Here is a 13,736-nt window from a genome sequence, read left to right as displayed (position 1 = left end):
AGGCATGGGAAGAATGGAGAGATTGTTCTCATATGCCAAGAATATCCTACAGAAACAGCTGATCTTTCTTTGGGGTTCATCAGAATCACTTCATTCATGGCAGTTGTATGATAATTACTTTTGAACATGATTGGTTAATTGTGAGTCCAGTCATGTGCCCCATTATAAGAGGGTGTGCACACTTGTGCAACCAGTTTATCTAAGGTTTTTCTTTTTTCCCTAAAATACTTCTGTCTTTACTTGAATCTTGTTGGTTGCTATACCACATTAAATGAGGAATAAGACCTGACATGATTTATCTTTGTTTAATTTTTTACATCGAAGGCGGCATGGTGGTGTAGTGGTTAGCGCTGTCGCCTCACAGCAAGAAGGTCCGGGTTCGAGCCCCGGGGCCGGCGAGGGCCTTTCTGTGCGGAGTTTGCATGTTCTCCGCGTGTCTGCGTGGGTTTCCTCCGGGTGCTCCGGTTTCCCCCACAGTCCAAAGACATGCAGGTTAGGTTAACTGGTGACTCTAAATTGACCGTAGGTGTGAATGTGAGTGAATGGTTGTCTGTGTCTATGTGTCAGCCCTGTGATGACCTGGCGACTTGTCCAGGGTGTACCCCGCCTTTCGCCCGTAGTCAGCTGGGATAGGCTCCAGCTTGCCTGCGACCCTGTAGAACAGGATAAAGCGGCTAGAGATAATGAGATGAGATGAATTTTTTACATCACAAAAACCTGTAATTTTACAGGCGTGTGCAGATTTTTATATCCACTGTACGTAATTGTGCATCAGGTAAACTGCCAGGTCAAGGTGATGTAATGAAAACTGTTCATAAGGCGAATATGAATGAAAACACTTTTATAAGCTTTAAAAGCTGTTGACATCAGAGATGTGAAAAACACTGGGGAACACAATTTTTGTTGAGTTAGGTCTGACAGCTGTTTTTAACTAATTTTTGGGTGCGCAATCCAAAACTAATCTCAGTTTTTCTCTATCACGTCAAGTTTTTGAACTATAGGATCCCCGTTTTCTTAAAAAATATGAAAAATACTGTACTTACCAGATACGTGCTTGTTTTATAAAAATTTACAAATATTGACATACAATGAAACATGAAACAGGCATGACTGCAATGTTTATTTAACACGTTTTTACAAAGGATATGGCTACTGTAATTATAATTGTGTGCAAGAAGAAGAAAAAGAAACCTTTATTCGTCACATGCACACTTCAAGCACAGTGAATTTCATCCTCTGCATTTAACCCATCTGAAGCAGTGAACACACGCGCACACTCAGAGCAGTGGGCAGCCACACCAGAGCGCCCGGGGAGCAGTCAGGGGTCAGGTGCCTTGCTCAAGGGCACCTCAGCCCAAGGCTGCCCCACGTTAACCTAACTGCATGCCTTTGGACTGTGGGGGAAACCGGAGCACCCGGAGGAAACCCACGCAGACACGGGGAGAACATGCAAACTCCACACAGAAAGGCCCTTGCCGGCCGCTGGGTTCGAACCCGGAACCTTCTTGCTGTGAGGCGACCGTGCCGCCTGTGCAAGTAGTTAAGGTAAAAATTTATGTTTATAGCTCTTTCTGGAGTGTTCAACTTGAGGACTATTGCGTTTGATGCTCCAACAATAGTCAGCCATCATATGTACATCCCATCTACCCTGATAACGTTCTTCCATAACCTTCAAATAGTCTTACTACAGTGGAATTTTGCTTATCTGGAGGGTAAGCTGTGGAGAAAAAACTTGATGTGCTAGAAAAAAAACTGAGTGCAATTTTGGAATCAGCATGCCAATTTTAGTTTTAATCAGCATAAAAATCTAACTCAACAGAATTTTTTTTTCAAATTCTTCCCCAGTGAAATTAATATGAGACACTTCAGTAAAATTTGGTGATTGTTTAGATTATTTTCAGATCTCAGTCTTAGTCACAAAGCTGCTATTTCAAAAACTGAAACTGACAAATGACAATGATTAACACAATTAAGTAAATCAAGTGTTTCTTCATTCCAGTTTAAAGGAGCGGATTGCAAACACCATGAACTCCATAAATGGCAGAGATGAAATGGCAGCTCTCCTGGAGCAGCGTCTCTCTAAGCTTGAGAGGACATTGAACACCATACAACACCGACTAACCCGGCTACTGAACCAGTAAAAAAAAAAAAAAGCCCATTACAGCAGACAATTTACAGTACAGTGTATGCCTGTGAGGAAGCGGGATTTTACACCTAAAGCATGTCTCTGTTGTATTATACCTCATTTTCAATGTTAGGGGCAGGTGATATGATGTATTGAGGTTATGACACCTTTCAGAGATAAGTATTTTCATAATATTGAACAACTGTATCATTAGTTATCGTTAGGAAAATCTTAATGTGTTATAAAAAAATTAACACCAGTTTGATGGATGTATTTGCATCTTTTATAAGTAAACATAAAATCATTAAATTGCTTTTGTATACTTTTATAAAATGTCAAATACTAATGCATATTGTATCATAAAATGTTACACACACACACACCCACACCATCCCTGTTCCTCTAAAACATGATGCATGATTATACATAAGGGAAATAAGACAACTTTATAATTAGATTCATAATCAGTTATATCCCAGCAAAAAGGGTTGGGTGTCACGGCATGATGCATCAGTTCAACAACCGTTCTTAAAACAACCTTTTACAGGACCGGAAAAAACTATAGCTGAGTGAATAAGAAACCAAAGATTTATTTACTGAAAAATATACACCAACAATCATACAGTACACTATACAAAACTGAAGATGTTTCAAGTTTTCAGGCTCACGCTTTTGAAATTCAGTGCATGTAATCAGCTGAAACAGCAGGAAAGTACAAGCAAGCTGTAGTATAACCAATTCTGATCCACAGTAAAGGACACTGATTAAACCTGCAGGATGTCAGTGCGTCGTTTTAATTAAAGTTAAAAAAAATATATTTACACACACACAAAAATAAATTTTAAGTATTTATTTCACGTGTGCAATCTGCACAATGAGAGTGCGTTTTTATCTTCAGGTGTATAATAAAAATACTGATATCTTAATGCCCATTTAATGAAACAGTGTGTGCACCCTGAGTACCCGCTTTTAGAGCAGCTGTAATTTCAGAATCGGTCAGAGCCAGTTATGACCTAAAACGCAATAGCTGTAGAAGCAAATCAGGAGTTATACAACATAAATATATGTATGAAACACTTCAAGTGGCCACTCTGCCTTGCAGTTTGGTGGTGATCAGGAGACTACGTATCTGAATACAATAAAAGAAAACGAATAATTGTCTCACCACTTGACCCACAAGGTGTGAGGAACTGTACAGATTTATTTGGGTGAGATGTCCTGGAGTTCATCTTCTGCTATCTGTTGTGAGGAAAGTATTCTTGTTTTTTACCTGTTCACATGTTATCATAATCAGTTAATTTTAAAGAATGATGTTGAAGTAACAGTTCCTGTTTACAGGCTGCCTCCAAAAACAAACAAACAAAAAAATCAGTCGTTTTGTTCTTCCATTTTCTCCAGGGACTTCAGATAATCCCGCGCCAAGATTTTCTTTGGAAGAATATCTAAGAAAGGAGAAAGAGAGGGAGTATAAAACATGGGAAAGGCAACATCTTTATAAGCTCTTTTTGTGTGTACACATACACACACAGGGTGTCCCAGAAGTTAGGGGGCATATTGATCTACGTTTATTATTCCAGAGTGCCCCCTAACTTCTGGGACACCCTGTATATCCATACATATATGGGTCCGTCTCAGAAACTGGTCTCTCATTTGGGACATTATAGTCAAAAAATAAATTTTCTAATTTAACTTTTTTTTTTGCATTTATCTAACACAATGTTTCTTTTGTCATGTTTAATAAGAATATAAAAGATAGCATCTTGCTTTATCTGGCCTCCACTGTGGAAAAAAATTTTTTTTGATTACAATTCAAATGCTTTTGTAAAATTGATTTCCATATAAAATAACTACATCATGAAGAATTAAAGCCCCTCCTTCACAGATGAGTGAAAATATTGAATAAATTTCCTCTTTGATTGCTTGGGTTAAAAATGCCAAGTTATGATGACTGAATTGATTATTCACTTAAATATGAATAATATGATACATTTTGGGTATTTGATATGGCGAAATAGGATACAATGGAAAAATCAAGAACACACCGGAAAGATGAGAATAACGGCGGTGGTAAAAGAACAGCGACTGTACCGGCTGAAGGTCGTGTGGGTCTCTGCTGCGGCGCGCGAGCAACGGGACATCACTACCGCACCAGACGGAGCGTGAGGCGGGGGCGGGGCAAAATGACTGGCCGTAGATTCTATCAAAAGTTCGATCTAAATTGACCATGGTTGCAAAATATTGGCCAAAAATACGCAAACACTACGAAATATGAAAGTAAGATGAAAAAGAAACACTCTTGCCTTATACTGCAAGACTAAAACAAAATAAAACTGTCAAAACTCACATTTTCAGTGATCACATCCGAACAGATCACCCGCGTAACAGAGAGACTGCAAATGGAAGCACGATCAACTTCTAACTGCTGGAGTGGAAAATTCCATTCTACACATGTGAATTGTTAATGTGTGTCCTTCCCCGCACACAAATAGTCTAACACGCTACGGTAAAATATAGACCACAACTCATTTTATAGCTCAGAAACTCATACAAGACCAGCTGCCATCGTAACATATTCTGTAAGAAACATATTCTATACCTAACTTTCAGCTTTTGTTTTAAAAAACAAAATCTCAGATTTATAACAATTTTTATATGGCGTAGTGACTAATACCGCTTTTCCACTACCAACGCGGCTGAGTTGGGCTGAGCCGTGCCGTGCTGAGTTGGGCTGAGTCGAGCTGAGTGGGGCTGTTGGAGTTGCATTTCGACTACAACCGTGCTGAACCGTGCTGGCTGGAAGTGGGTGGACACATTGGGTGGAGTTAGCGAAAGTGGGTGGACGTCACGTGATGTCGTTAGGCGGCGCAAACAGTGACATCAGTGATCTTTTAAGCGGTAGTCTCACGACCCGGATAGTAAACAATAAACATGGAGTCGTTAGTGTTGCTGGTCTTGGTGCTGTGCCTTGTTGTCACCGACAACGCCAACAGATACTGGCAAGAGCGTATAGATGAGGCGAGGCACATAAGGCTTCAGAAATTCTCGCAATTCATAATTCTTCTCCTTCCGGGTTTACGGTGTTTACAGATCCCAGCGTGCTCGCGGGGCGTATGTGGGCGTGTGAGGACACTCCTCCTCACCAATCAGTGCACAGGGGAGTGTGTCCTCACGCCCCTAGCCCCACTCGGCTCGGTTTGGCTCGCTTCAGCCCCACTCCAAAACCGTGCGAGTTTTGGGTGCTAAGCAGGGCTGAAGCGAGCGGAGTCGTGCTGCTCTAAGGTAGTCGAAACGCGAGCCGTGTCGGGCTGAAGCGAGCTGAAGCAAGCTGAAAAAGGGTAGTGGAAAAGGGCCATAAGTCACTACTTTTGGTGAGGTGGTGACCTCGACCCTGAGGCTTTCGGTTTAGATCAAAACACACGATCGTATTGGTTTTGGGTATGCAGAAAATGGAGTTACAACGGCGATCAAATATTTTGCATGATGTTTTATTATGGTTATGATTATTCTGTGAGCGCACCAATCCTTACGTGTATAAAGTTACAACTTAAAATACAATTAGTGATAACTGTAGACTTTTCAGTGGACTACAACCTTTTTAAGGGAATGCGATGTAGTCAACCGTTTATCATGTCCCAGATCAAGCCGCCATTTTTCCACAAATTTGCAGAATTTTTGCCAAATTCTGAATAGAGTATTCACATCAAAGATTTAGTTTTATCTGTATTATGTCTTTCATCATTTTATTTCAAATTAAACCAAAATCACCATTCAAAACCGTATAGTTTATTGACGGAGTATATTTAGTGGGGTACCCCCACAGTACCCAGTTTCTGAGACAGACTCATACATACCCCCCCATAAATAAATAAATTTAGATATGCACTGATCCAAATTTTCTACTTTAATGGTTCAATATGATGACCCATATTAGTCAAAGCAAGCTTTATATAGTCACATGATAACGTGCATACAGCTACAGTACCAGTCAAAAGTTTGGACACCTTCTAATTTAGTGTTTTATCTTTATTTTTATTAAGTAAGTCACTTCATGTCTTAAAGTAATGATGGATGTCGTTTCTCTTTACTTAGTCGAGCGGTTCTTTACATAATATGGATTACTACAGTTGTGGAATAGGGCTATTTACTGTATTTGTATTATTTACTATTTACTGTTTGAGCTTAAATGCATTAAGGAGGCGTGAAATTGCACTAATTAACTTTTGACGAGGCACCTGTTAATTGAAAAGCATTTCAAGTGACTACCTCATGAAGCTGGTTAAGATAATGCCAATAATGTGCAAAGCATCATCAAGATAAATGCTGGCTACTTTGAAGAATCTAAAATGTGAAACATTGTTTTTTTTAAACACTTTTTTTGTTTACCACATAATTCCATACATTAGAAAAGTCCAAATACAGAAAACCCAGTGAATGAGTAGGGGTGTCCAAACTTTAGCTTGGTACTGTACATGTATACGTCTGTTCACACCTTGTCAGGATGGCTGGGGTCAGAGCGCACCCCTCATCAGCCATGATACCCAGCAGTGGCAGCTTGATGGTGCTGGGTTTTAAACTCAACCTTCTGGTTAGTAGGCCAAAGTATTAAAGTGCATATCACGGGTAAATTCAGGTGCAAGATCAATGTAATTCTCCTATTTTATATTAAACTTTGGTCAAATATCTGTCACATTTTGCATTTTGTGCAATTTTTTTTTACCTTGCGCAATACCAGAAAAATTCAGTTGAAATCAAACCATTTGAGGCGAATTGGTCCGCCTCTGAAAAAACTTGGCATTTGGATTTCCCGGCAAACATTGATTTGCATGACGCCTCCCTCTGAATCCTACGTTAGCAGTGGTTTGTTTATGAGAAAACGACCTGGTGGTTTTCTGCAAATTTCTTCAACGTTACCGCGTAATTATTAAAATGGTTAACAGATTTATTGTAGGAGGGTGCAGCAACACCAATCTTGATGGGATTAGTACTCATCGTTTCCCAAAAGACCGGACAGTGACTACGTTTACATGCACATCCAAATCGAGCTGCTGTCGGTAATTGAGCTGAAGGTCCCAGCAGGGGTGCCAGAGAAATCCAATTGTACATGCACACAATGAAATCGGGCTATTGTGTGAGGTGCATTGTGCACCCGAGCCACAGGTGGCGCTACACGCCCCATCGTGTTGGTACACTTCCGGTTGTCGTCATGAAGAAGAGCTATTCAAGAGTGTAAACAAAGTTATCAGTTCCGTGTTCTCCATTGCGCGTTTTTCTCCCGTCCATGAATTTTAATATATTCAACTCCTTAAGCTGAATGAGCATGAACTCTGTCTCCTCATTGCTCCAGAAGTGCACGTTTCTGCTTGCCTGTGGCAGTGGGGGCGTGGTCAAGTGCCGGTCTGTGACAGGAGGGCGGAGCCAGGGAAGGTGAGTGGCAGAATTCCTTCACCTGAGGGTAATTAACCTGTGTTTGTGTGTCTTCCCAGTAACCGCGCCCTATTTAAGGAGGCAGAGGGAGAGCAGAGGGGAGAGCTCATCCCGGGACTAGAACACAGCGCGCGCGCACTTCTCTCAAGAATAAAAGTAGGCTGTTAAACTGAAAACTCTGACAATAAAAAGCCTATTAGTACCAGAAGCTTTGTCCTGCCGTCCTCTGTGCTCCACCCACACTTCAGAGAGCTCTACATCGCCATTTTCTCTTCTTCGTTTGTTCCTCCTGACCTCTTCTGCTGCTCGCTACTACTGTTGTCATGCCGACCGAAGCTGTTGTGTTTCCCGCTTGTGGTCTCGTCACTCGTCACTTCCAGAAGTAGCTCGACAACTAGCTCGATAGGGTATACATGCACAAAGTAGCTCGGCAGAAGTCGCATAATCTAGGTCGTGTAGCTCGATTCCGAGAAATTAAGTTCGGTTCAATTTCAGCCGAATTAAGGTGTATACATGGCATTTTGAACTTCGATTTCAGTCGAGCAACGGCAGAAATTCGATTCTCTCTATGTGCATGCAAACGTAGTGAGTGAGAGAGAAATGGGAGCGCTTGGTCTACACAGGCTGTGCACTGAAACCGTGCGAGCTCTCGCAGCCTGCTGGCGCTTCTGCAGGTGACGTCACGAATCTGGCTCCAGACTCCCTTGGGATTTTTCCAGACACGTTTTATTTTATTCTGCTGTAGACAGATGGCCTTGTGCAAAATTAGCCTTCTGGATGAGTGTGTAAAGGGACATACTTTCATATTTAAAAAAACAAAAACAAAATTGGTCCAGGATATGCACTTAAAAGTATTGGCCCCTTTGACTTTGTTTGGATGTGCCTTCTGCCATTACAACAAACTCTCTGGCCTCAGTAGTTTATCCTGTATAGTAGAGAAGCAACCACAGCAATTATGTGTCTGTCTTTATTTTAGTCAAATTGAGAAATATATCACACTTCTCACCACCTAACAACCTCCAGAGAACTCGTCTTACAGGTACTTGACCAGGTTTAAGATATCTCTAGATTCAGATTAATAACTGTTGTGCTGCACCACACTGTCTGATGGAAGAAACTGTAAAATGCATCAGTTAAAAAAAAAACCTCCACAGATTATCCGATAAAATTCAGTTGAAGCTGATCATTCCCTAATGTATCTGTCAAATTTAACAATACAGCCTCCGTTTACATGACATTAAAACCTCAGAGAAACACAAAGCTCTCACCTGTGAGAAACTGGAACGTTTCCGTCTCCTCTGCAGTGTTGGCCAGATCGCTGTAGGACAGGGTGCCATTCTGTTTTCCTGAGCCATTATTATATGAAGTCAAAGCCAAATGCTGAACAAAAAGCTCCTGGAACAATACATTCATATTAAGCAGGCAAAAACATTACATATTCAACTCAAACTATGAATGAATCTTATGCCTAAAATCAAACTCAAGGTCACTAAATAGCATTGAAAATATCACATTTTGCTCATCTGTTGCTATATATAAAGATAATCCAGTGCATTTACAAGGTCGAACTATGTACTGCAATAAGTCAGTGTCCAAACTATGTACCTAAGCAGTTACAGAATAGACATAATACACTGTGCTTATTCCGGGCAATAGGATGTGAGGCATTTCTGACAGTGTTGCCACTAACTTTTTTTAATCTCACTTAAGAGGGTGGCACGGTGGTGTAGTGGTTAGCGCTGTCGCCTCACAGCAAGAAGGTCCGGGTTCGAGCCCCGTGGCCGGCGAGGGCCTTTCTGTGCGGAGTTTGCATGTTTTCCCCGTGTCCGCGTGGGTTTCCTCCGGGTGCTCCGGTTTCCCCCACAGTCCAAAGGCATGCAGGTTAGGTTAACTGGTGACTCTAAATTGAGCGTAGGTGTGAATGTGAGTGTGAATGGTTGTCTGTGTCTATGTGTCAGCCCTGTGATGACCTGGCGACTTGTCCAGGGTGTACCCCGCCTTTCGCCCGTAGTCAGCTGGGATAGGCTCCAGCTTGTCTGCGACCCTGTAGAACAGGATAAAGCGGCTAGAGATAATGAGATGAGACTTTATCTTAAGAAAGAAGCTGGAAGATGGCTCCACTGGTTAGCGCTGCTGTAGATAGTTTCTGTTTTTAAAATCCTTTTATGTTAATTGTATTGTATCTGTTTGTTAAAACTTTCTGCTGCCCTCTTGGTCAAGTCTCTCTTGAAAAAAATCTCAGTGAGACCTGGTTAAACAAAAAAAAACAAAACAGACTGATAGACAGAAAGAAAGCCTAGTAACTTGTTAAGCAGATAGTAAGGACTGTCCTGCTCTCCATACATTACATTCACTTAGCAGATGCTCTTATCTAGAGTGGCATACAACGTACCCAGAGCAGCCTGGGAATTAGGTGCCTTGCTCAATGGCACTTCAGCCATTCCTGCTGGTCCAGGGAATTGAACTGGCAACCTTTTGGTCCCAAAGCTGCTTCTCTAACCATTAGGTCATATCAAGTCAAGTTTATTTGTATAGCGCTTTTAACAAACATTGTCACAAAGCAGCTTTACAGAATTTGAACAACTTAAAACATGAGCTAATTTTATCCCTAATCTAGCCCCAATGAGCACGCCTGTGGCGACGGTGGCAAGGAAAAACTCCCTCAGACAACATGAGGAAGAAACCTCGAGAGGAACCAGACTCAAAAGGGAACCCATCCTCATTTGGGCAACAACAGACAACATGACTATAACATTAACAGTCCTAACAAAGTCAGCTTCGTTGACGCTGTAAACCCCCCACTGACGGAAACCTGAGCGCAAAACCGTTCACGACAACCATAGTCCTAAAGTCAGCAAGTCAACTGCAGTCCCCAGCCACAAAAGCACCACTGCAAGAGTCCAGAGCGTCCTTCAGGCATGACCCCCAACTGTCCACATGGGGCCGCCCTCCACAGGAGCGACGAGATGAGACTCCAACCAGACACAGGGCACCAGGATAGATCAGGCAGGTCCGAGGAGCAGAAGTCATCTCGATCCCAGGACCGACATGTAACTCAGAGGGATGGATTTTTTTTTTGGGGGGGGGGGGGGGGGGGATGACTTCCCTCTTCAGCTCACATCACAGCTGTTGGTTATAGGAACTGAGAAGGCAGGTTCACTTGTGTGGAAAGCCTCATGACTAATCACTGATCACCATCATTCCCAACTAGGGGTCGACCGATAATCGGCCTGGCCGATATATCGGGCCGATATTCTGCATTTTTAGGGTTATCGGTATCGGCCATAATTTCCACCGATATGCCGATAACATGCCTTTTTGCAGCCATTTCATTCCTAACGCGACTGTCACTGCACGTCCTTTCCTGCACTCGCCTCACTGAGTTCAAGAACACGGTCCCGCCCACCACAACATCTGATTTGTTTGGCACAAGAGATATAGCCAATCAACACGCGTAGCTAAACGCTGTGAACTGTTTCAAGGCGGCCATATGGGCACTCGGGCAGAAGCAGATCCCACTTCAAGGTAAGGGCACGCTGCTTTTGCCTCAATAAGTTACAAACACACAAGTTGCAAAAGCACAACATCATTATATGTTTACATTCTTCATCTACTACTCGTTAAAATTGTCCATTTGCATCTGTGTAGCCAGGCAAACTTAGCTTACGGAAGGAAGCACTTGAATTAACCTACAACCAACTAGTCTCGCTGAAACTACATGTAATGCTTCCTTCACTACAATATAATCCTCCTAAATTGGGAATATTAGGCTTGGGCATTAAAAGCATTAGAATGTAGATGGTTACTTCTTAAGTTGTTACATAATAGGGAGTGATCGCCTACTTTATGTTTGATTTTACTTTTTAAAAAATGCTGCAGGCAGCTCCCTACACTTGATTTGTTATTTAAAAACTACTTGAAGTTGGTAAGTCTTACTTCGTTCTTAGTGTAAAAGGATCCAGAGTGTATTTTCATTTATTTTCCACTGAAAATGGTGAGCTGTAATATAGTAGGGAGTGATTTATTTTTTTATTGGTGAATATTTACTTTATTATTATTTTATTTCTCATTTTATTCTAACTAATGTTTGACTTTATTGTACAAATGCTGCTGGCATCTCCCTGCACAAAATTTCATGTTCAATTTTACAATTAAACATACATTTCATGGATATGAAGGTCTGTGTCAGTGTGTGCTATGTTTAATTTCATGTGAATTATAATGTTTACATTTATCGGTTGCACATATCGGTTATCGGCATCCCAATTCCATAATAATCGGTATCGGCCCTGAAAAAAAAACATATCGGTCGATCCCTATTCCCAACAACCAATCATCACTGTTTCCTCACGACTAATCACCACTTGACTATTTGGAAGCAAGCGTACATAGCTAATAGAGTTTGCTTTGCTAACCTGGCAATAAAGCTAGTACAAAACCAAAACACACAACAAATAATTCAAACAATTCACTTTCAGACAGATTAGTCTCGTCTTCTTCCGCTTATCCGGGGCCGGGTCGCGGAGGCAGCAGTCTAAGCATGGAAGCCCAAACTTCCCTTTCCCCAGACACCTCGGCCAGCTCCTCGGGAAGAACACCGAGGTGTTCCCAGGCCAGCCAAGAGACATAGTCCCTCCAGCGTGTCCTGGGTCTTCCCCGGGGCCTCCTCCCAGGGGGACATGCCTGGAACACCTCCCCAGGGAGGCGTCCAGGAGGCATCTGAAAAAGATGCCCGAGCCACCTCAGCTGGTTTCTCTCGATGTGGAGGAGCAGCGGCTCTACTCCGAGCTCCTCCCGAGTGACTGTGCTTCTCACCCTATCTCTAAGGGAGCGCCCAGCCACCCTGCGAAGGAAACTTATTTCAGCCGCTTGTATCCGCGATCTTGTTCTTTCGGTCATTACCCAAAGCTCATGACCATAGGTGAGAGTCGGAACGTAGATCGACCGGTAAATTGAGAGCTTCGCCTTTTGGCTCAGCTCCTTCTTCACCACGACGGACCGGTAAAGCGACCGCATCACTGCAGAGGCTGCACCGATCCGCCTGTCGATCTCACGCTCCATCCTTCCCTCACTCGTGAACAAGATCCCGAGATACTTAAACTCCTCTACTTGAGGCAGGACTTCTCCACCAACCTGGAGAGTGTAAGCCACCCTTTTCCAGTCGAGAACCATGGCCTCGGACTTGGAGGTGCTGATTCTCATCCCAGCCGCTTCACACTCGACTGCAAACCGCCCCAGTGCATGCTGAAGGTCCCGGTTTGAAGAAGCCAACAGGACAACATCATCCGCAAAAAGCAGAGATGAAATCCTGTGGTTCCCAAACAGGATTCCTTCCGGCCCCTGGCTGTGCCTAGAAATTCTGTCCATAAAAATTATGAACAGAACCGGTGACAAAGGGCAGCCCTGCCAGAGTCCAACATGCACTGGGAACAGGTCTGACTTACTGCCGGCAATGCGAACCAGACTCCTGCTCCGTTCGTACAGGGACCGGACAGCCCTTAGCAAAGAACCCCGAACCCCATACTCCCGAAGCACCCCCCACAGAATACCACGGGGGACACGGTCGAATGCCTTCTCCAGATCCACAAAGCACATGTGGACTGGTTGGGCAAACTCCCATGAACCCTCGAGCACCCTATTTAGGGTATAGAGCTGGTCCAGTGTTCCGCGACAGATTAGTGCATCATTTAATTTGTGACTATCTTCAGAAGCCTACAAGAGTTTTGATATGCAAATGAGCACAATCATGTCACGAATATGTAAATTAATGTGACGTCACACTGGGACTTCAACCTACTTTTTTTTTTTAAAGCTAGTTTCCCCTGAAGAATTCATAACACAAGTTGGAAATAAAGAAATAATTCAGAATATCCTCGTTATCTTTTTTTTTTTATAAAACATTAATTATATGCTACACAATACAGACTACAAAAGCAATATTTCATTCTTAACATGTAAATGAGCTCCAGTCCATCAGTGGAATGAGGTTAGAGCTAAACCTGCTGCTGTATGATGTCCACAATAATAAACTAATTACCGTTGCTTTCGTTGTTAAGAAAAGAGCATCCTGATTAATGCACGACACATCCGGCGAGCTCTTCATGATTAATTTTACACGTGAAATAGGAAGAGAGACGTTTTTCCCATTAGCCGCACGTTCAACTTTGTTCTCCATCTTTTCTGAAAG

The 13,736-nt window shown here is 42.5% G+C and overlaps 2 protein-coding genes across 2 annotated transcripts in view; one reads left to right on the top strand and one right to left on the bottom strand.

The window, feature by feature from the left end:
* si:ch211-57n23.1 (uncharacterized) overlaps positions 1-2,458 on the top strand; it is a 22,368-nt gene extending 19,910 nt beyond the window's left edge. Inside the window, exon 3 of the mRNA XM_060942744.1 lies at positions 2,000-2,458. Coding sequence (XP_060798727.1) covers positions 2,000-2,141 — 142 coding nt within the window. The 3' untranslated portion in view covers positions 2,142-2,458. The remainder of the gene's footprint in view (positions 1-1,999) is intronic.
* chrac1 (chromatin accessibility complex subunit 1) lies at positions 2,386-13,736 on the bottom strand. The gene is made up of 3 exons (XM_060942745.1): positions 13,587-13,736; positions 8,818-8,944; positions 2,386-3,567 (listed from the first exon to the last, which is right to left on the bottom strand). Exons 1-3 carry the CDS (start codon positions 13,722-13,724, stop codon positions 3,494-3,496), a joined length of 339 nt encoding a protein of 112 aa, XP_060798728.1. The 5' UTR covers positions 13,725-13,736; the 3' UTR covers positions 2,386-3,493.

The sequence above is a fragment of the Neoarius graeffei genome, chromosome 16 (assembly GCF_027579695.1).
Source record: "Neoarius graeffei isolate fNeoGra1 chromosome 16, fNeoGra1.pri, whole genome shotgun sequence".
In the NCBI taxonomy this organism is placed as follows: Eukaryota; Metazoa; Chordata; class Actinopteri; order Siluriformes; family Ariidae; genus Neoarius; species Neoarius graeffei.
Note: the sequence above shows the minus strand (reverse complement) of the source record. Positions and strands in the feature narration are given on the sequence as shown.

Coding starts and splice junctions, on each gene's coding strand:
- chrac1 (XM_060942745.1), bottom strand. CDS start 13,724: ATGGAGAACAAAGTTGAACGTGCGGCTAATGGGAAAAACGTCTCTCTT. Junction 8,945..13,586: donor TCTTAACAACGAAAGCAACG/GTAATTAGTTTA, acceptor GTATTGTTCCAG/GAGCTTTTTGTTCAGCATTT. Junction 3,568..8,817: donor AACGTTCCAGTTTCTCACAG/GTGAGAGCTTTG, acceptor CTCCTTTCTTAG/ATATTCTTCCAAAGAAAATC.